Here is a 24,304-nt window from a genome sequence, read left to right on the forward strand (position 1 = left end):
GTATTTTAGTATATTTATTAGGTCTAAATAAGGCATTACAGAACAGAGGCTGGCAGTTAGACTGGAAAAGTCTGCAGGCTTCATTTGGAATGCTGAAGAGGTACAGGCTGGATTGGAGGTGAAATTGATTTTAGATAGCATTGCAGATGGAATAGAAGTCTGCCCATAGCAGGGTAGTTTTGAATTTAACACCTCTAGCACACCTTGAATTTATAAGCCTTTTCCAGCCTAGAACATTATCTTTCATTTAATGTTATTGCATTAAAACAGGGCTAAGCTTGTTAATCCAAATATTCTGACTCCTTTACCACATGAATTTGGCTAAAGCTAATACATTTAACACATAATAAAAGAAAAAAAGTCTTATGTTTTTATATAGCTACATACTCCATTACACACAGAATGAAAAAGCAGTATTTCCTGCACTAAATCTATTATTGTTAAGTTGTAGAAATCAATTCATCCAGGAATGCTTTCAGTTGCAACTGATAGGATAAATTATTAATTTTATTCACTCTGCACAAGTTTAAACTTTACTTAAAATAAACCACTACTGATGAAGTATCACAAGCTATAGAATAAAAATAAACAAGAAGCTGGTGTGTTTTGCTGTTCTTGCTTTTTCAGTAAGATACTGGATTTAGTACTCTTCCGACTGAAGAGTTATCTTATGTTTATAGATCCCTGTGTAAACATGCACAAGTGTACATTTTTTCCACATATAAAAATGCCTTCTAAAAAAAAGACAAATAAAATTATAGTCCATATCAAAGAAAAGAAAACCAAATACACATCTGAACTGTATACCTTTTGTCATATTTTCTCACAATTGATCTTGCATCACTATTCTAGTCACTTAAATAACCATGAACAAAAGGATGCTTTTCAATTAGTTTGATTGTTTTTATATGGGGTTTTATATTCTGTAAGTTGCCTTGAGTTGACATGTGCGGATTGGCAGCAATATGAATTCATAAATAAATAAATAAATTTGTGTGGTAACACACCAAAATTACATGCACACAGGAATGTTAGTTATGACTTTACAGATATTGTAGTACTATAAATCCCAGGAGTCTCATTTACTATATCTACTGTTCATCAACATCTAGATGGCCACAGATTCCATAGTGCTGTTCTAATGTCTGCAGGAATAAATTGAGAAACATTCCAAGGAGAAGTATTTTAACATACACCCATAAATGCAGACATGAGTGCTGCCATCTTCACTATTTATTTAACAGAACTAACACAAATTTCATTCACACATCACACAAATCCATAAGGTTAGTTTAGTGACAAACAGAGGTGGAGATATTGGATTAGCCAAAATGATAAAATCACAGAATGCTTGAGTTGGAAGGGACCTTATAGAATATCTAACCCAAACTCTACGCAAGAAACAATTAAACCATCCCTAGTTTATGTAGCCAATGTTAGTGTGATATGCACTCCCAGGACTCAGGCTTCATTCACTTATGAAGAAACCAATGAACAAAATCATAATTTGTACATATCTTTCTTATTCTAGGAGAATAAAAACAGATAGATAAAGCCTAAATCTTGTTTGCAAATTAAGCTAGGCTACTGGTGGTTTGTTTGTTGTGACTGGTCATGGTTTGCCCTAGAATCAAATTCAAATTGCCCTCCTCAAATCTCAATTCATCAATTCAAATCAAATATATTTTACACAGTTCATTCAAGTTGTATAATTTAAGATGTTTGGGTCAGGCACATTTTTACTTTTATTTTTGCATATTCACATTTTGCCAGCTTTATAGTTTTGGGTGATATAAAAACTAGAAATACAATTCAGTAAAAATTATGACTAACAAGAGGTATAACTGAATACTTAAATCAGTGGGAGTCAAAATTCAAAACCTTTGAGAAGATGCCAGGCATCAGTAAATATCAAAATAACTTTAAATTGCAAATTAAATTTGACAAAATAAAACACTATTCCTTCTTTACATTACATTTCTTGAAGTACATCATACAGTTTTTCTGCATTCATTAATAAAGCAATACAATTTTCATTACATATTAAAGAACTATTTTGCATTTAGCTTCTTAATCATCTTCAGCTTCAATATTTTCGTCTTCAATATTTTTGGACTCATTTAATTCGTCAGTATCTTCTGTTTCTGTAATTGACAGAACTGTTAGTTTTACACATGCTCATCTACAAAGTGCTCATCTTTTTTTACTTCAAAAAAAGTGTGTGTGTGTATATATGTTCTGTATGAATACTGAATGCATAATGGATACTTGTGAATCAAAGAAAAATTCAGAATGAGAAAGAAAAACAGTCATTGGACACCACAAGAAATAATGTTAGCTATCAGATGTGGTAGAGGTGAATTTAAATCAAGGATTGAATAAGGACTCATGTTAGTTTTAGTAATGTGATCTCTTTTCCACATTTGTATTTGTAAAAAATGGCTTGTTACAGGTTATCTGCAATCAATTTCCTGTCATACAGGTAAACTTAGATGTGAACAAATGCTTATGTGCATGACGTTGTGTTTCTGTCTTTTTAACACTGTTTCTAATGCTACTTTACTAATGCTAATGATCAAGGGCCTAACTGTGTACTCATGTGTGTGACTAATGGTGATACATGAACATTGAACAAACTGGAGACAGTATAGTTTAATAGAGCTACACAAAAAAAAAGGCTGTCCTGCCAGCTTCTTAACGTTCCACTTTAGAGTTAATTTATATAAGTACCTTTACAATTTCATCTTTTCAAATTAAATAATAGATCATTTATTACATTATACATACAGTACCTAAACTACCTAAAAGGAAATGCTTTTCAAAAAGGTCAATTCTCTAGATTAGCTACAGTTAACAAACCTGACTTTAACTCACTGCTTTTTTCAGTTATAGTAGTCAGCCAACTACTAACTCTCCCAACCAAAAGAAAAGGAAAAAAAAAGAAAAGAAAAGAAAAGTGGTGTGAGAGTGTAATTCTTTGCCTGGAATTCAGTCACAGAGAAATGGATTGCTTTTTCCTACTTGTCATTTATCTGCCTTGACTAGCGCCATGCTCAAACTAATTTTGAGGGGGGGAAAAGCATGTAGAAACAGATTTACCTTCAGCAACAGTTTGATCTTCACTTTCCAAGGCTCTTTCTTGGTCAATTAAGGAAGCTCTGGGTTCTAAAAGAACCAAAATCAAAGATCAAGCAATCTCACAAGCTTTTTGCAACATGCATTGCAATTCCAAGACTGAAAGATGGCTATAAAGACATCTATCGAGCACTATACAGGTTTTCCCCCTTCATCTATGTATACCGATTGGAAATGATTTTTAAATATAAATTTAAGGTATTACTATTAACATTCCTTAAAAAAAACTTAGTTGTTGGTTTGTAATTTTATATATAAGCTAAATAGCAATGTAACTATATAACTAAATTAGTAAATTACTACTTTTAGGCTATATACTTACAAAAAAGAAACAAAATCTATTCTATAAAAAATTAGTGAGACAAGAAAAAAAAGAAAAAAAATCCAAGGCCGATGGCCCTCACTGATGGTAAACTGGGGACTGCTGGAACTTCTGTTGCTAAGCGGCATGGTCACGTGATCTTGGCCTTTATGAACGCATTGCTTAGCCATGGAGATTCCGCTCCCAGTCACTATAGTTAAACAAGGACTACCTGCAAAGGCCTTCTCCGGCACACCCAAGGCTCCTGGATTTCAGAGGAAATAAGGGCAATGGAGCCAAACAATGTACCAAACAAGTATTTTATCAGTACAATATGCATTGCCATTCAGTCTAAACTAAACTGTATTCCTTTTGTAAATTCTCAGAAGTTTTGAAAATATCATTGTTACTTATCATTGATCATAATACATTTATAGAAAAGTATAATTTTGCTCTCGATGATGAGATGGGCAGCATATAAATTTAATAAATACACAGTTAATAAGGTAACAATCATATTATGAGCCCAGGTTTTCAACAACAAAAGCAGGAAAGTTTATTAGCCATTTCAAAATGTGAATTGCTTCAATTTCTAATGAGAGGAAAAATTTAATTTAAATATACCCAATTCCTTCTCTGTTAGAACAGGAACTAAATCCCTTCTCTAATTAGAACCAATAACCTGCCAGGATTGCAAGAGTACTAAATAGGAACTCTCAAACTGAGTCCACAATGGTAGGTATTCAATAATGTTTCCATTTCAATACATGATTAACAAGCCTAATGAAGTTTAAAAATCAAAATTGAAACTATTGTCAACGTAAGACATATCTTTAACAAGGAGATCCTTGATATGTTGTTTAAACATTTTGTCACTAATTTAGCGATCATTTTAATACATTTAAATGGTACCCTGTCTAAGCACTCCTATATATCTGGGAAATACATTTTGAAATATTCTTATCCGCAAAACTGGAAATTTCCTGAAGATATTATAAATTTGTATGATGTCATAACATGTCTGATATCATTTATTCTCCAGCTCTTATTTTTGAAAGTTTTTATGGAAAATGTATCAAAGAAATCCAATAATATTAGTGGTACTGCTGTTATGCATCATATACATGCTCCCAAATTAATACAATAAAAAGTCCTGAAAATCTCTTATAATTTAATCAAATTTGACAATCATTTATCAACTGCCTAACTGAATCTGGCTGATTAAAAAACATTAAGCAAGTTCAACCCTTGTTATTAGTAGATGAGATCACGAGGAAATCCCAGGGTTATAGGTTTGATTGGGGAACAACAACAAAAAACTTCCTGGAAGAAGATAATGGCAAATCATTTCCTACTGCTGAGAATAAAATTACCATATTTTTTGGTGTATAAGACGCACCTTTTTACCCCCAAAAAGGGGGTGAAAATCTGGCTGCGTCTTATATGCCGAATGTAGCCCCGCCCACCCGCTGGCCCCCACCCTTTGGCCATTTTCGGCCAGTTCCAGGCGGCAGGGATCTGGGTCGGGGCACAGCCTGAGGAACAACCCTCCCTCTTCGGGACAGTGTGGGGGGGGGGGAATCTGCCCAGCAGCTTTGGGGAACAAGACGGGTGCCACAATTTGTGGCTGGTCACCCCTCTGGCCGTGCTGACTTCACTCCCCAGCAATGTGAGGAGCCGCCGCCGCTGCCTAACCCTCTCTGCGCCCAGGAGCCAAGCCGAGCTGAATGGGAGCCCCTAAAGGGAAACATTCCTCCTTTCCAGCCATCGCTGCCCGGATTCCAAAATGCAAACCTCAAGAGTCGCGCTTCAGGTGTCACTTCAATGTGCAGCAGGGAACTGGGAAGTGCTTTGGATTCGGGGAGGAGATTGTAGCACTGATGCCTAAAAGTGTTTTTCTGCACATTGCAGAGCCGCGCGCCGTCCTCCTTCTCAGCAGACTCTTCTCTTTCCTCCTGGCCAGATCCGCCGCTTGAAACACGGTACACTTTTTTTTGTCTCTGCACACACCCCATGTTTGGAATTGGGAAGGGGATCGCGGGTTCGGGCAGCAGTTCCCAGCTGCACATTGCAGGGGAACTGGCCGCCACCTGAAGCGCGACTCTTGAGGTTTGCATTTTGGAATCCGGGCAGCGATGGCTGGAAAGGAGGAACGTTTCCCTTTAGGGGCTCCTTTAGGGGCTCCCATTCAGCTCGGCTTGGCTCATGGGTGCAGAGAGAGTTAGGCAGTGGCGGGGGCGGCTCCTCACATTGCTGGGGAGTGAAGTCAGCGTGGCCAGAGGGGTGACCAGCCGCAAATTGTGGCACCCGCCTTGTTCCCCAAAGTTGCTGGGCAGATTCCCCCCCCACTGTCCCGAAGAGGGAGGGTTGTTCCTCAAGCTGGGCTATGTCCCTCCCCCCAGAGCATGCTAGGGGTCTCTTTGGGGGAAAGCGAGTAGTCCCTGCACCTCTCACTTGCAGGAGGAAGAGGAGGGCAGCGCCACCTTAAATGCTGGTAGGCAGAGGTAAAATACTTTTTTCCTTGTTTTCCTCCCCCAAAATTAAGGTGTGTCTTATACTCCGGTGCGTCTTATACACCGAAAAATACGGTATATGTCTGGTCCATGAAATCATCAGGAGTGTTATTTGAAGCCTTTATATTTATATTGTCTCCTAATACATTCTGTACATTTGCCTATCCAAATTTTTTTTTCAAACAAGTTTTTTATTTTTATTTCACATAAACACATTTACATGTACAGTCATTTATCCATCATTTTTCATTCATCTTATCTTTTAACTTTCATTTTTATTTTTTCGGGGCTGCTCTTTTACCTTTATTTCAACTTTTCTTCTTCTCCTCCCATTCTTTTCCTTTCTCTTTCTCCTCCTACTTTCTTCATTCTTCCTCTCCTTCTCTCCTACTTCTCCTTCCTTTCCCCCACTCTTCTTCCCCCCTTCTAACCTTCTCTTTCTCCTCCCTTTTCTTCCTCTCCTTTTCCCTTTCTTTTCTCCTCTCCTCTCTTCTCCCTTCCTCTCTCTACTCCTTCTCCTCTCTCTTGTTGTTTCCCTTTTCAGTTCAATCTAAAGTGGTATTCAAGCAGCCCCAATTTTCTAATTATCTTAATTTTCATTTCAATTTCTTATTCAATTAATATTTATTTTTATTTCATCATTTGTGTACATTTTTATAATATCTCACTTTTTTTCCCTTTTACCCCCCTCCCCTTTTTCCTTTTACTTGGCATCATCTGGGTATCTATTTTTCTAATTGTTTTCTCGCATCTGCTCTAAATCTATTTTATCTCTATACCCTTATTCATATTTCCTTTCTAACCAATCATAAAATTTTCCCATGTCTTGAAATACATCAACTTCTCTTTATCTTTTATTCTCAATGTTAATCTATTCATTTCTGTACATTCTAAAATTTTCTTTATGCTTTCTCCTTCCAACCGGATTTTATCTGCTTTCCAATTTTGTGCAAATACAATTCTAGCCACTGTTATTATATGAATGATCAAATACGTATCTTCTTTACTGTAATTCTCTGGTAAAATTCCCAGTAAGAATATCTCTGGCTTTAACTCTATATGTTGCTGCAACATTCCCTCTAACCATGTTTGTATTTTCACCCAATAATGTTTTGCTTCTTTACACAAGCACCACATATGATAAAATGCATTGTAACACATTGTAAGCCCCCCTGAGTCTCCGGAGAAAGGCGGCATATAAATCAAATAAAAAAAAAAATGATCATGGCAACTGGTGACATTTCCAACACTTAGCTGATTTATCTTTAAGCATCTTAGCTAATCTTTCTGGTGGCATATGCCATCTATAAAACATCTTATACAAATTTTTTTATAAGCTGTTGCCACAGTTAATTTATAGTTTCTTTCCCAAAATTGTTGCCATTTCTCCAATTCTATGTTGTATCCAAAATTCTTTGACCATGCTATCATTGTTTCTTTTACTTCTTTTACTTCTTCATCTTCTTAATCATTTTTTCATCTGTTCCTGTCAATATTTCATCCAGTTCTGATTTCCCCAGGTTACATTTGCCTATCCAAAATTTGTTGTGGACAAAAACACTAAATAAGGCTAAGATAATACCTAGCCATCCTAGACAAGTTCAATTAACCAGGACCAGATGGATTACACTCTAAGGTTCTGAAGGAACTGGCAGACGTGATCTCAGAACTACTGAACTGCATCTTTTAAAGATCCTGGAGCACTGAGAAACTACCTGAGGATTGGAAAAGAGTTGATGTGATTCCTGTCTTTAAAAAAGGGGAAAAAATGGATCCAGGAAACTACAGATCTATCAGCCTGACATCAATACCTGGGAAGATTCTGGAAAAGATAATCAAGAAGTGAATCTGCAAACATTCAGAGGCAAACAAAGTCATAACCAGAAGCCTACACAGGTTTGTCAAAAACAGATCAAAGAATTATTGAATTCTTTGAGAAAGTGACAAAATTAGTGGATCAGAAAAATGCTGTGGATATAATTTACTTGAACTTCTATAAGGCATCTGATAAAGTAGACCAAAACTGACTACTTGGCAAGCTAGTAAAATGTGGAATAGATAGCACCACCACCAGGTGGGTTTGTTAACTGGTTGACAAATCATACTCAACGTGTAGTCCTCAATGGAGTACATCCAATGGAGGGAAGTAAACAGTGGAGTACCCAAGGCTCTTCTTAGGCCCAGTACTCTTCAATTTCTTCATCAATGATTTAGATGAGGGAATCGAAGGGGAACCCATCAAATTTGCATATGGCACCAAGCTGGCATGAATAGCCAACACACCAGTAGATAGACTAAAGATACAGAAGCATCTTGACAGACTTGAATACTGGGCCCTATCTAACAAAATAAAATTTAATGGTGAAAAAAATAAGGTTCTACATTTAGGCAAGAAAAACCAAATGCACAGGTACAGTATAGGTGGTATCTGGCTCAATAGTAATAACTGTGAGAGAAATCTTGGAGTTCTAGCACATAGTCACTTAAATATGAGCCAGCAATGTGCTATAGCTGCCCAAAAAGCTGGCACACTCCTAGGCTGCATTAACAGAGAGATAAGATCACATGAAGTGTTATCACTTTATAATGCTTTGGTAAGACCACACTTGGAATATTGTATCCAGTTTTGGTTGCCACGATATAAAAAAGATGTTGAGACTCTACAAAGTGTCCAGGGAAGAGCAACAAAGATGATTAAGTGAATGAAGGCTAAAACATATGAAGAACGGTTGCAAGAATTGGGTATGTCTAGTTTAATGAAAAGAAGGACGAGGGGTGACATGATAGCAGTCTCCCAGAAGATGGGGTCAACCTATTCTCCAAAGCACCTGAAGGCAGGACAAGAAGCAATGGATAGAAACTAATGGAAGGAGAGAAACAACCTAGAACTAAGGAGAAATTTTCTGACAGTTAGAACGATTAGTCAGCTTGCCTTTAAAAGTTGTGGATACTCCATCACTGGAGGCTTTAAGAAGAGATTGCTATACCATTTATCTGAAATAGTATGGGGTTTCCTGCTTGAATAGGGGGTCGGAGTAGATTTCCAAGGTCCCTTCCAACATATATTCTGTTAAAAGTACACATACATTGCATGTGCATGCGCGCACACACACACACACAGAGTAATTTGCAGCAAACCTCATGTAAAGTAAGAATAAAGTTGTTAATTGCAGGATGCATAAAACTGAATCCTTTAATTGGGAAGGTACACAAACAGAAGTATAGATTTTGTGAAGAAATAGAGAAATTTTCTTCATAAGAGACTTGCTGCCTCTAGGATGTTACTTAAATTCAGCCTTAGAGATTAGGAAGATGTGGGTAGGAGAACAAGTAGTGGATGTAAAGAGTTTAGCTGGGAGAAGGCATAGTGAGACATAGCTCAGAGAGATATGTACAAGAAGAAAAGAGGAAGAGAAAGATTTCTAACTTTACCTAGGATTCAGAGCAAGAGCAAGACAGGGAGTTAATTCTTTTGTTACAGCCCAGGAGATACACATACAAACGCCATGTACAGATTCCAAATTAATATTTAACATTTCCCCCCTTTTTAAAAATGCTCTTGGTTTAGTCTGAGGTATCATTTATTTAAAACTCTCTATTATTAATATTTTTGCTATTTCATTTTTGTTTTAATTTTGTAAAAATAATGTTTTGGGAATGATAATAATTATTTTTAATTGCAGTCTTCAATTATAGTAAAACATTTCTTTGCCTTACCAGCATTTACTTCAAAGTCTTCCTCTTCTTCTGCTACATCACGATATATTGCATGGATGTCTGTAAGAAACAATATTTGTGTTGTCCATTTAACTATGCTCATTCTATTATTATGAAGAAGAATAAAACACACATTGTCAATTGGCCATAACAAACTGAGTTATCATGTCTATGTTTTGAAATCTGGCAGAATCCAAAGAAAATAATAAGCTAGTTAAAATGTTATTGTTATTACTGTTTGAAGTTAAGGTAAAGGTTCCCCTCGCACCTATGTGCTAGTCGTTCCTGACTCTAGGGGCAGTGCTCATCTCTGTTTCAAAGCTGAAGAGCCAGCGCTGTTCGAAGACGTCTCCATGGTCATGTGGCCGGCATGACTAAACGCCAAAGATTCATGGAACAGTTACCTTCTCACCAAAGGTGGTCCTTATTTTTCTACTTGCATTTTTTACGTGCTTTCAAACTGCTAGGTTGGCAGAAGCTGGGACAAGTAACGGGAGCTCACCCTGTTACGCGGCACTAGAGATTCGAACTGCTGAACTGCCGACCTTTAGATCGTCAAGCTCAGCATCTTAGCCACTGAGCCATCGCGTAAAGTTAAGACTGCATTATTATATCCATGTGTCTGGAGGTTAGCTCCATGAAATTTGATTTGTATAGACAACTATAGATTTATATTGTAAATTAGGGATGTATAAATTCATAATGACAAGTGCTAAAGTCCAAAGGTAGCAGAGCTGTTTTAATTATTTCTATTTTTTTCCACAGAAATAAATTGCCAAACTATCCAATTTAGGAACATTGCTGCAATTTTTTAAAAAGAATCAAGACAAAGCCAAGGAACAAACTCTTATTTCAAACAGGACAGCAGTCAGATGAAGCATCTGGCATAACACTGATACAGTAATATTAAAAATGATGATGGTTGAATGGAATTAATCCCTCCAATGCTCCATGTCACCAATAGAAGGCATATGGACATGCTGATTTTCTGATTTTTCACTTTAAATAGCTATCAAAAAACAACATGTTGCTATTGTTCATGAAATGGAAGCCTGCAGTGACTACTTGTTAAAGCACCTTAAGGAACATTGAATTGTTCACTGCTGAAGGAATCCCTCCAATTGAAATTCACTGCTGAATGAAGATTATGATGATAACTACATTGATGTGAATACTGTGCATCATTGAGCCAAAAACTGTTAAGACTGTGAACTAGAGGAGTTGATTTGTGTGAACAAGAATAAACTGCATGACAACCCATAATAGCAATCAGCAAATTCCATGTGACAAAGACTAATGAATTGATTAAGGACAATCCACTGATGAAGTTTGAAATTTCACAGAAACATGCATTAGTGATATTCTTCAGTATTGGAAGGTTTCTACCACATGGGTTCCTTGCATGCTCATGATAGAGTTGAAATCTTCAAGAGCTGAAATGTACAAGCAACTACTGCCAGGCTATGCAAATGAAGGTAAGGACATTCTTTATAGTTTGGTGACAGTTAACAAAACATGGAATCATCTTTATGAGCCAAAAATAAAGTGTCTGCCCATGTAATATCATCAAAAGGTTTCACCTACTGTACAAAAAAAGTCAAAGCCCAGACATGGGCAAGTACATTTATTGTTATAGATTTTGTGATGCAGGTGGTAATTTTTTTTATTTATGAAATTTATTTGCCACCTATCTTGTAACCATGATTCTGGGTGACTTGTTCAAATGGATTTTTTGAATCTGACACCACTTCATAGCCCTAGATTGCAACACTCAGCATTTTGGAATAATGATTAAGCAGAGTTCAGAAGCACAAAAGGGCTGTTCTGTTGTAACACAACAAGTCTCATACATTATAAGCCACCCAAGAAGTGATTGCATAGTCTTACACCATCCCCATACAGTACAGGCTTAGTACCATATGACTTCCACCTTTCCCAAAATTGAAGGAATATCTATAGCAGGGCTGTCAAACTCGCGGACCATGGGCTAGATGCATCATGCACTGGTTTTGTGAAGTGGAAAAAAAGTCCTGATACGTCATGTGATACTGCGAGTTTGACATCCCTGTTCTATAGGGACATCAGTTTGTCTAAAATGGTATAGGGTCTCCTGCTTGAACAGGGGGTTGGACTAGAAGACCTCTAGGTCCCATCCAATTCTGTTTTTCTATTTTCTAAGTACATGAGTATGTGGAGAAGTATTCAGGTATTGCCTGTTTCACTTATTAAAATATCTCTATTTAAAGTTAAGTGAAGACATTATTTTTCAATCATCCATTGTATGCTTTCCCCTTTCCTTGCCCTGCCATTTGACCAATCTGAATCTAGTTTTCCAATTCACTCCAAAAGGAAATGAAGTCTATGGCTTTTTCACAATAAACTAAGACAACACCATGTCTTTGATGGGAAAACCTCCTTTCCCAAAGCCCTGACATGGCTGTGTACATTTTATAACTTAGTTTATCTCAACCATGTAGCAATCCCACCTGTGTAACAAAAAGAAAAACAGAAAACTGATGCAAATTATTTCTTTACTAGAAAATATGTTCCAGCACAGTGCTCTGACAAGGCATCAACGCTAAGAGTCTGTGCTTTTCTTGTTTTGTTATGAGAACAAAAGAAAGGATGTTTTCATTTTATTCTGAAAGAAATTAAAATTTAGCCTTTTCTGATTTTTCTTCTTTGTAAAAGGAGTGTTCAATGAGAACATTTTCTATTAATGCCCAAAACTGCTGCAACATCTTTTGGAACTGAGAAAAAAACAGGTAGCATGGAGAAGATGGAGCAGAGTGGGTGGATTAGGAAAAAATGGGCAGGAGCTGAAGAAAGGCATTATGGGGAGGCTGGGAAGAACTAAAACATAGAGTAGGATGAGGAAGAAAGAGTGGAGAGATGGAAGAAAATATGGTTAATAGGTAGGTAGGAAATGTAGCAGCAACTGAGCATAACAAAAAGAAAAGCTGCTGGGGGAAGGGTGGAATGGAGTGGGGAAGGTATGTAGAGTGCTTCACCCAATCAGGATTTATGAAGCCCAGAGGCAGCATGTTTTGCAGTCCTATAGTTGTCAGTAGTGATAACTACTGATAACCATACAAAATGGTATGTAGGGAGGTCTTGAGGCCTCAACTATGAGGACAAATAAAACACCTATACCACTCTAGTCTGAGAGTTGAAGCAGCTAAAATATAAACTTATTTATTTCATAACTTTTATACAGTTTAAAAATTTGGTAATAGAATATTTATTTTTAAATTTGTTTTATATGTACTCTGTGATCTTATGCACTGGAGACAAATTCCTTGTGCGGCCAATAAAGTGTTCCGTTCTGTTCTGTTCTGTTCTGTTCTGTTCTGTTCTATTCTACTCTACTCTACTCTACTCTACTGTAAATATCATTTGGACTGTTTGAGTACTAATAACTTGTTACTAATATTTACCTCTTCTCTGCGGATTCAGTTCTGCTACTTCACCTAAGGCAACTTGTTTTTCCTGCATAGAAAAAAAGCTGTATCAATTGGAGATGATTTATAATAGCATTTATAATGACTTTATTAAGAATTAATAAGAATTCATTAATAAAATATGTGTCTCACATAAAAATAATATGCTTCTCCTAAACAATTAATCTGTTAATCTCATAAGAGTGGATTTGATTTTAACGGAAATTATAATTATAATTTCCACAGAATAATGTAACTTGTTATTTTTCAAATAATTTTTGCTAATTTTTATGTTTACAGAAATATTTTACAATGACAACACATATTGCCATTGACCACAGATTATTTAAAAACCTTCAGCTTGTCTTTTTGAATTCACATTACAATAAAGATCTGTCAATTATTTCACGTATCATGTCCTATTATGTACATATTCTTTTTTCTGTTGTCCACAATAAGCAGCTAACAAACTATCTTGAAAATAATTTTAATATAATAATTTAATAATTTTCAAATTAATTTTAATATTTAAATTTAAATGATATAAAAGAACTGGACATTAGACTCTAAATGACTGTGTCTTAGTTGATTTTCAGATAAGGTTCACTTTGTAGAACAGCTGTAATATCTTGATGAAAGCTTTCTAGACTATCCAAACTGAAAGAACAAATTATATGAATAATTTGATATGAAAAATATGAAAATATGAATATGAAAAAATGAATATATATATATAAACAATATTATTTTACCCGAATGAGATCACAAGCCAGGATTAGAAGATATGACTGAGTTTTTTCATTAATTTCTATTTCTGTAGAGATCTCCCAGCTGCCATTCTCAAACCTTACGGGCATTGAATAAACAATCCCCTCAGGCAGTCCAAATTGACCTACGAAACAGAAATAATTGACTTCAAAAGTATGAAATACACAAATAACAAATGCATAATTAATACAGAGATATTTTTTCTATGCCATTTGAGCATCACAAGAATATGATGCACATCCCTCCATTCTGATTCTAAGAAAATAAAACAGAATGACTAGAATTGACTTTTAGCAATAACAACTCCTTTCTGGTCTAGGAATTACTCTCACTGCTATGATGGAGAGAGTAGAGGAGAATTGTTCTAATCACTATAACCTAGGTTTAATATACGTTTTCTAGACATAGCCACTAGTAGAGGTATAATCTAGAACTGGAGTGTCAAACTGGCGGCCCATGGGCTGGATGTGTCACATGCAGGCCATGCCCATCCCAGCTCTGTGAAGGGAAAAAGTGTCACAAAACGTCACATGACAGCAACATGACACGGCGAGTTTGACACCTGTGATCTAGAAGGTATAATATTTTACAGATCTAAAAAAGTTATTAATAATAACCTGTAATAAAACCTTGTATTAAATATTAATGATGCATGATTTGTTAGAAATCCATCTATAGAATAGGGAAAAACCCAATAGAGCACCATTATTATTGTTAACAACAACAATAATAAGTCAATTATTATTATTTCTGACTGTACCAAGTTGTTCATTAAAAAAACCTCTTAAATTACTTCACATTCTCATTTTGCTTGAGGATCTCACATAATACTACCCCAAAATAGGGGTAGTATTATAAGTGCTGGGAACAGACTGATTGTTATAATAAATATTATAAATAGGTTATACATAAATGAACAAATATGAAATATGCATATAGGCCAGAGAACCAGATTAATTTGATGCCAGAACTATATGCAGATCCATAGAACAACTCTTAGCTATCCAAAAAAATCCCATCTGAGAAGCAATTTCCATATTAAACCAAGAAGGAAGAGTAGAAGTAGACTTCATGCATATATCTACTTTTATTTAAAAATAAGGTAAACAATGGATAGAGACAGAAAAATTTGTGTGGATTACATCTAACGTTCCTATTTCAGTTAGATTTCTAAATTGAGATTCAGAGAATTGGCTCATGCTTAAAGTAGATCCTGTATAATCACAGGATAAAACCAGTTAAAGTTGCAGAGTTCTAGTCCTGCCTTGGACACAAAGCCAATTGGATGCTCAACCCTAAGGAAACAGCAATGGCAAATCACTTCTGAAAAACCTTGGTAAGAAAACTGCAGGAACTAGACTAGGTAGTTTCCAGGTGTCATAACTGACTCGAAGGCACAAAATCATCACCATCATCACATTATCAGTCTAATCCAAGAGGAGGGATTGGTGGCACCACTGGTATACATATGGCTCCCCATCTGCAGCCCCTGCATCCAGATCACATGGCTAAAATGGCTGTGTATTTTACAAGTGCAAGGCTTTAAAAACACAGTCATATCTGCCATCTTGATTTTTTGATCCCCCTACAATAATCTCCTGTTGAAAATATTCAGCTTTGGTGAAAAAGGTTTTAGTGACACCAAAAGAAGTGGGTCAAAAAAGCTTTTCAAGACATATACCTTCACTAATTACTCCCAAGGAGATCATTTCTCCAGGAGGGGATCCTTGGTACCAGTATCTCAGCACAGTAGCGATCGTATGTGCAGATGCCATTCCTAAACCACGAGCTCCCCAAGAAGTTAATGAACTCAGTGAAGCCACAAATTCAATTTGCATCCATTCACTGTTAACAAGAAATTACAGCTTTTTAAAAACATAATACAGAAAACAAATGTAAAAATGTCCTCTGACAAGATGATTGCCAATCAAGAAATTTAAATTAGCAGGAGGGGTCCTGGAGACAAGCTTCTGTGCTGGAGCTCTCCTCCTCCTGTCTCTCTTCCTGTAGAAACAGCTATCCTTGAAAATAAAAATGCACCTTGTTATTATATTTAGAAAGCTGTTAAAACATTATTATTCAGGCAGTCATTTTGGTATCAGAGACACAATAATTATGGTATTATGGAGTTAACTAAATATTATGACTTTAGAAAATGTATTGTCATGTGTTTTATTATACTTCTAAGCCACATAGATTTGCGCAATACAGATGTCTGTAACAGATAAAAATTCAGGGAAACAGTATTCAGAAACAATTTTGGTAGCAAAATGTGTCTTAAAATCAATGAAGTAGGACTTTAAAAGAACATTAGATTAAAGCTGGACAACCATTTCTGAAATGTTATAGGGTTTCCTGCCTGAGCAGGGGGCTGGACTAGAAGACCTCCGAAGTCCCTTCCAACTCTGTTATTCTGTATAGCTGTTAATTACCAGAGCAGCCCATTTATTTACTTTTTAATACAATAATCTTAATTATTTTAAAGGAAAATACCAAGTTTTAGGTCATGACATTCTTTAATAATACAGCATTACATACAGGGTTAGAAATATCACAGAAATTTTAATTTGTATCAGAGTTCTAGAATTCTATTGGTAAAAGTAGGAATGTGCCTAATATCAAAAAATGTTTACATACTTTTGCTGCTAATTATTTTGGGTGTTGAACATAAACAAAGGCAATTTTAAATTTAGGTAGACAACAATCTTAACACTTTAATGTCAGTCACAAAATATCTAGAAAATTAAATGTAGAAAATCTAAAGTTAATTGTGAAAAGACTCAGACATATACAGCATTTTTAAAGACAATAATGCATAGGCAGATATACTTTAGTACAGCCAAAGGCCAGCTGTTCCATAGCACATAATTCTCATTTTTCATGTCCTTCAGTTAAATGCTGCTTTTCGACTGCAACAAAGGGCCAAAAAAATAATTTTAAAGGACTAAAGGAATATGAAATAGGTTAAGGAGTGAAGCAGATTTATATGGCACAAACATTTATACATTTTCTATGTTTCTATAATGTTTTAAGAACTGTATAATACCAATTTTTTTAAAAAAATCAGAAAGAATACCGATCAAATAGCACATCCAACAAAGGACGAAAAAAACTTGGTGGGCCCCAGATGGCACTGTCATATCTATATAGCTCTGTTTTACTCAGATCAACGAAGCTATTGCCACTGATGTTCCCCCAAACAATGAGGTTTTTTATTCCTGTTGAAGACAACAATGGAAAATTGAAAAAAAAACAGACTAACAAAATGAAAGATTAACCTATTCCAGCACCCTATTTGGCACTAAAATACCTCAAACCCATAAGCAGTCAATAATGGTCCCAGTAACCGTTCCCCAGCATATAGTTCTTCTAAGGTGCTATGTAGTCAACATGGTCACCAGGATAAATAACAACTATCATTTGTGTAGCCTTTATTTGAGTCCTTCACATTCTCTTCCCTAAGGCACCAGAATTCCTTTACATTGATGCATAATTTTGAACAACTTGCCTTCTGTGTATATCCAATCCATCAAAATGTATATGCCTTGTGAAATCCAATCCATCAAAATGTTCAGCCTTGTGAAATCATACTATTACTATCTACAATCCATTTATCACCTCATGAATTAGGATCCTTCCGTATGCCTTTAGGGAGAATAGAGGATGACCTAGGAGGGGAGCAAACATCTGCACTTCATTCCCATGGCCAACTCCAATTTTTCTGGGAATATGTAGATAGGGATTTTACAAAAAGACTCAGACTAGCTCTATTCCATTCCCCTAGAGTGTAAGAGGAAGACACGTGGACTGATCTGCAAGATTTTGTTATTATAGACTATTTCAATGAAGTATGACTCTAATCTTCTTGTGAATCTCTTTCCTGATCTGTCTGTTCAAGAAGGGTGACATTAACATTGCAAGTCTTCCCAGTTTCCCTTTTCTCCCTCTTATATCCAGGGAGCCAGCAGGAGAGGACCAGGTAGAAATAGTCTAGGTCTCTTCGTAACACTCTTCTGGCTCTCTGGATTTAACATGTTTCTTTTGTCCCTAGTGTTTACCTAATAGTATCTTCTTCCAGGTCATCTCTCTGGACCTCTACATACATGCTTTAATTTTCATTTATAGTTTGTCTTTGTTAGTTTTAAACATGAGACAAAAATAGTTCAAACTAATTCAATGATCAATCTGTTACATACCTGCGGGGTGCATTTGCATTTTTCTTGCTACCATAGCTTTGGCTTCACTTTCCAACAGCATGGCAAGAGTGATAATATTTTTAGGATTTATAGAGGGTGCATATGTCATAAGCATTAACGACTTAAGGTTGGTAAAGGTTTTTCCCATCACAATAATTTTGACATTGTTTTTGGCATTCTGCTCTATCAAAGGGCCATATGTTTTACATTGATCAGTCACTTGGTGGATACAGTGTTCGAGTGTTGGGATTGTTTCCTGTAGGATGTCATCAAACAAAATGATGATATCAGCATCAAGGAAAATCTCCTCCAGTTCAGTATGTAAAGTGACACTACGAAGGACTGGGGATGCTAAATCTTGAGTCTCCATAACAATACCCCAAAGAATGTCTTTGAAAATACTTCTGTCAAACAAATGAAGGCTTATCTCAGTTTCCATTCCAAATATTTCTCCATTAGTTAATAACGGGATCAGATGATAACAAGCAGGACTGCATGCTCTGATTAAGAAAAAAGCAATAAGGGAAACCATTAATTCTGAAGCATTTGGTATCCACAGAATTTATTTTTCAGTTCACTGTGGGCAGATTGGTGGTAGTGGTGAAATTTTGCAAAGCAAGTGGCAAGAAAGGGAGACTAAAGCCTCCTTAATCAATCAAATCCCTCACAATATGTATGTATGTATATCTGTATATGTATATATTGAAAGGTTAACTGCATATTACATAGCAAATACTTCATGTGCTGCTGCTCTTCTGGTTTAGTCCAGGTGAACTAATTCTGAGAAAAACAACTGCACTGGCAGACACTTTCCTCCCAACTGATATGTAAAGTACTTTCCTCTTTTAAAGAGAAATTTTGAAAGATAACTGGGGAGATGTTTATCCTATCTTTCAAATAAAACCAAGCTTTCATGTAGTTTTCTTGGTAACAATATGGAAATGGCTTGCATTGCTTTCTTCCAGCAATTTTTTTGAATTTGCCATTCTAACCCATAGCCTAGAATCTAGATTTACTGGTGATTTTCCATCCCAATGCCAACCAAGGTTAGCTTTTTGATAGTAACCAAATTCAGTTATATGATCTGAGAAAAATTAACCCCTCCACCAAACATTTGCACCTATCGGTTTAGCATAGTTGAACATATATTTGCCTTAGGAGAGTATATACAAACATGTAAGAAACATAATGATAAATATCTGGGAATTTCCCCATTTTCTTCAATCCCCCCCCCCCAAAAAAAAGATGGAACAAAAGAAAACCAATTCAATGGCAATAACATATCCTGGAATCAGCAAAAATTTAGAGATTCCTATTTTGAGCCAACTAAGCAGCATGGTCAGATACATGGCAAGGACCATTCTGCTGCTTTCCCATTATAGTGGCAATCTGCAGTTGGACACTAAAGTGGAATTATCCAAATTCTTGAATGCCATTTGGCAATCTTAGAATCACAACAAAAGAATGCTCACACTGGTATACGTGATTCCAGTTCAGCAAATATGAACTGTTATATTAATAAGAAAAAATGGGGACTTCCGGTTTGACGTCGCAGCGAGACAGTCGGGGAAATAGTGGGCTCTGATGAGCCCCACGAAAACCCCGGCTGCCGAACCGCCGCTGATGGGTCTTCGGACTGGAACCGTCCTGCAGGGACGAGGATGGAAGAGAGGCGCCTCGGATGACCAGAGAAACGGGCAAGTTCCTCGGAGATCGGAGGGAGCTCTCTGTGAGTCAGCGATGGGGGGCGGCAGCCATGGCGGCTGCCACAAAGCTGGGACAAACCGGGCAAGGGATGTGCAGGAGGAAAGCTGAAAAGAGCAATGCCTTTTGAAGCCTGATGAGTGTCAACCAACCCAGGCTTGAAACAACGTTTGGAGTAATGGCTTTTTATTTTGTAAGATCCCTAGCTTTAAATCAGCAGCTGCGGAGCTAAGGGGCATAGAAGATTTTAAGAGGAAATTTTTAAAAGAAAAGGAAAAGACCCAATTGAAAATTGATACCTGAATAGACTAAACTTGAAAAATAAATATTGAGACTTGGTTCAAAATTGAACAACTTTAAATTTGAATTAGACTTTTAAAGACAAAAAGATAAAGAAGAATTACTACTTTTAAACATAGAAGGAGAGAATTGGGCTGGAATGTTATATAATTGAAACAAAATGGTGATTTGCATGACTAAAGGAAATTGTGGATTGTAGAAGGACACCTTCTGGTCTAAAAAGAAACATTGTTAACTGACTTTTTGTTTGGGAACATTGTGAATACTTCAGATAACAACCGTGGGATTTAGGAGATGGAGCTGTTTCTTCTTTGTCTGCAGACGATTTGATTTTGTTGAAAAAAAGAGAAAGTATGATGGAACTCTTATAATTGGACTAATTGGCGCAGGAACAAAAGAAGCTAAATGGTGCAAGAACAAAAGAAGAAAATTGATGTGATTTGTTTGAAATAGAAGTAAGAAAAAGAACTAAACTGATATATGGAGAAGCAAACTGTGAACATTGAAACTGAAATGGAATTTATGTTACAGACAAGGAAAGGAAGAATGATATATACATGGCTGGAAAAAAGAAGATAGAAACAATGTGATTAAAAATAAAGCAATGTATAGATGGGACAGTAATAATAAAAAGGAGGTTTTTTATAGATTAATAAAAATGAATATGAATATGAGAAGAATATGATATAATATGTAAAAAGCTGAAATAAAGAAAAAAGTAAGAATATGTGAGGAATAGAATATATTAACAGAAACTTACTAATTTATATAAGGAAGTGTTTGGAGTAAGAACTAAGCCTCAATGTTAAATTGTTATAAAGATGATAATAATAATGTGACTGAATATTAACAAGTAATGTATTGATGGATGGTAAAATTTAAAAAAAGGGGTGATTATGCTGGGATAAGCAGCAAACTAAGGTGATTATGCAAAACTTAAGAGAATTGTACTGGATATAACAGTAAAATATTAAGAAAATTATGCTGGGTTTGACAGCAAAACAAGATGATTATACTGGGAATAACAGTAAAGATAAAAACAATTATGCTGGGATTGACAGCAAAAATGATGATTATACTAGGAATAACAGTAAAACCTAAGAAGACTATGCTGTGATTAACAGCCAAAAGAGGATGATTAAGAGGAAGATTATATACTGGGATAAACTTTTAGAAATAAAGATGACAATGCTGGAATTGATACTAATAATGAAATGATTATGTTGTGATTAAAAGGGTTAAGCTGAGATAAATAATAAAATGAAGATGATAAATGCTAACAGTTAAAATATTGTGTAAATATTTTGTTGAATGTCTTTAAGATATATCCATCCATGTTAAAAGGAAAAGAAATTGAAATGATATTGAATTAAGGATTTTAAGATTAGTGTAATGGGTTTTAAGAATTTTTTCTTTTTTTAGATAGAATTTAGGGCAATAATGTTAGAGAAAATTAAGTTGTGCTATTTGGAAATTAAGATTTGTGGTGAAATAATAGAAGGTAATTGATTTGTGTATAAAAAATATATGTTAGGAAGAATTTTTTTCTTTTTTTTTATGGTAATTAGTGGGGATTTGGGAAAAGCTTTTGTTAAAGAGGAATTAGTAATTGTACCTATTCATGACCAGATCAGTGGCTCGTTCTGAAAAGATTTTTGTATGTTTATGTGTTTTAAAAAAAATAAAAAAAATTTGTTCAAAAAAAAAAAAAAGAAAAAGAAAAAATGAATTAAAATTGTTCAGACTCTGTCGTTTCTTTTTCACCTTCTCACCTATTAAGCCAAATGTGCAAGGGATTGATAAGACTTTTTAGTTCTTTCTCTTCTGCTTCAATTTCTATGCAAGTCTGCAAGTTCTCATTAGCTATTATTAACATCTCTTCAGTCATCATATCTGATGTGATGTTATAGTATTGCTGAAGATCAAAAAGGTTCATCAATAAATATCAAGTTATCTCAAATTCTGAAGACCAAAACACATTTGATTACAAAAATATAGAAATAGTAATAATGACAATTTGGAGAGCCATTTAAATTTATGACATTAGGTGTCTAAGAACAACAGTATATATGTAAATAGTAAGATAACATAACATGGGAAGCAGATTTTATTTTTGTCAGATTCTTATTTCTAATACAGAGTCAAGAGCAAAGACATATTCTTGGAGTTTAACAATATGGTGCCTCTGGATATTTCTTGATCAATGGATTTGTTTAAATCCAGATTTGAACTTACTTCAGAGTTCCCACAAAAAATCTAGTGACTCCATGGACATGCATACAGTTTTACCAGGGGAAGTGCAGAAGTGTTTTATTTTTTTCCCAATTTAATCTATAGCTCTGGGATTTTCTGATGGTTTTCCTTTCAAGTCCTAATTCTGCATAGCTTTTCAAGATTGGTCAATTGGTTAGCTGCTACCACCATACTGGCAGTTTACTTCCTCAAAATCCAGCCATCATTGTACTTAGTTTTCTTCATTGCAACATCTTTACATTCTGTTATTGCTATTTTTAAGTAACTGGGAAACAAAAACTCTACTACATATCACCCATTAGTCTAGATCAGGGTTCCATCAATTATCTTGATGAATGACAAGATTCTTTAGAATTGTTTTATCTAGTGAATAAAGTTCTACAATTATATACTTGTTACAAATATTTTGCTGATTAATTCATTAATTTTTCAAATAACTTCCTGTTTACTGCCCTTTTCCATTTACTTTAACAAACTGTTTTATCCCTTTATATCAGGGGTGTCAAACTCAAGGCCCATGGGCTGGGTGCAGCCCATGGGTTGCTTAGATCTGGCCCACGCATGGCCCACCCAAGCTTTGTTTTAGCTGGCAGAGGCTGCAGGAAGCTGTCGTAGCCAAAAACAGAGCCCGGGAGGGCCACACATGCCCCACCCGAGCTCCGTTTTCACTGGCAGAGTGCTAGCAAAACAAACAACTAGCAAAAGTGGCATTTGATCACACGAGTGACGTTGAGCTGGCCATGCCCACCCTGACCATGTCCCCTCCTCTCCACCCAGAGGTCAAACACAACCCTGATGTGTCCCTCAATAAAATCGAGATTGACACCTCTGCTTTATATTATCTGTTTCAAATGTCCTTCAATGAGATTCAGATATTTTACAGATATATTTAAATTTTCATTCACTAATTCCCTAACAGTTTTAATTAAGCTGACTGAAGCATTGTGTGGTTAAACATAACTGTATACTGAAATTTAGTCAGTCTGAAAATAAAAACAGATTGATGAGTAAGAAAAAGAAGTTAGCAGAAAAATCAATATGCAACTAGTCTATATGCAAACTTTTACCTGAGCATGTTCTAGAAATTCATTGAATCCTCCTAGAAGAAGGCCCTTTCCACCACGGTCCAACAGTTCTCTCCAAATAATTGGGGAACGTTTGTGTTTCCAGCCATTCTCATTACAGATCTCCTGAAGCCACTTCTAAAGATAAATGCTTTCAAATTAGCATTGCATATTAGCATGCAATGCTAATATGCACACATCCATAAATGGCTTTAACTGCCTTGTTGAAACAATCATCCTTACATTTCCTACAATTATCCAAACATTCTCCCTTCATATAGTACAAGAGGCTAGTGTTAAGAATATATTTCTGAATAGGATCTATGAATGTGGATACTAGTAAACTCATCGGGATAGAAGAAAGCTCACATACTAGCAAAGCAACTTGCCTACTTCATAACATTTGGCACCCATGTCCCAAAGGTACTTTTTCAAGAGGCAACTGGACATTCCGGTTTTTCTTTGAAGTAATTTCATTTCTCATCCAAGAAGCTACTTCAGCTGACAAGATGGTGGGAAATGGAAGGATTTATATTCCATTCCCCACCATCCTGTCAGAACTGAAGAAGCTTCTTGGATGAGAAGCGAAATGTCTTCAAAGAAAAACCAGAGTCCAATTGCCTCTTGAAAAAACACCTTTAAGACAACCATAACCTGGATGACTGAGAATCTCCATAGACATTTGGCACCTATATTTGAGCGCCCAGAGTCAGCTCAGTCTGCAGATGAAATACAATCACCATTTTTGATTTACATAGTTATGAAGTGGGAAGAGACATTTTCATCATTTGGTCCAATTCCCTGCTCACTAAAGAATCCACATTATTCCTTGGGGGGGAAACCCTACACATCTTTGCTGAAAATACTTTCAGTGAAAGACACCTCATCACAGCCTAAGATATTCTGTTTTCCT

General features: G+C 35.8%; 1 protein-coding gene across 2 annotated transcripts in view; it reads right to left on the reverse strand.

The window, feature by feature from the left end:
• Nucleotides 1–24,304, reverse strand: part of MDH1B (malate dehydrogenase 1B) — a 26,854-nt gene continuing 2,550 nt past the window's right edge. The window contains exons 3-12 of one of the 2 annotated variants that reach the window (XM_034431665.3): nt 23,395–23,529; nt 21,847–21,989; nt 18,071–18,570; nt 16,951–17,092; nt 15,556–15,719; nt 13,859–13,998; nt 13,104–13,155; nt 9,667–9,726; nt 3,100–3,165; nt 1–2,144 (exon numbers count right to left, since the gene is read on the reverse strand). In XM_034431665.3, the coding sequence (XP_034287556.2) occupies nt 2,071–2,144; nt 3,100–3,165; nt 9,667–9,726; nt 13,104–13,155; nt 13,859–13,998; nt 15,556–15,719; nt 16,951–17,092; nt 18,071–18,570; nt 21,847–21,989; nt 23,395–23,529 (1,476 nt within the window). In that variant the 3' untranslated portion in view covers nt 1–2,070. The remainder of the gene's footprint in view (nt 2,145–3,099; nt 3,166–9,666; nt 9,727–13,103; nt 13,156–13,858; nt 13,999–15,555; nt 15,720–16,950; nt 17,093–18,070; nt 18,571–21,846; nt 21,990–23,394; nt 23,530–24,304) is intronic. The other variant, XM_087882145.1, reaches the window with a different exon arrangement.

The sequence above is a fragment of the Pantherophis guttatus genome, chromosome 1 (genome assembly GCF_059756535.1).
Source record: "Pantherophis guttatus breed Tessera chromosome 1, ASM5975653v1, whole genome shotgun sequence".
NCBI lineage: Eukaryota > Metazoa > Chordata > Lepidosauria > Squamata > Colubridae > Pantherophis > Pantherophis guttatus.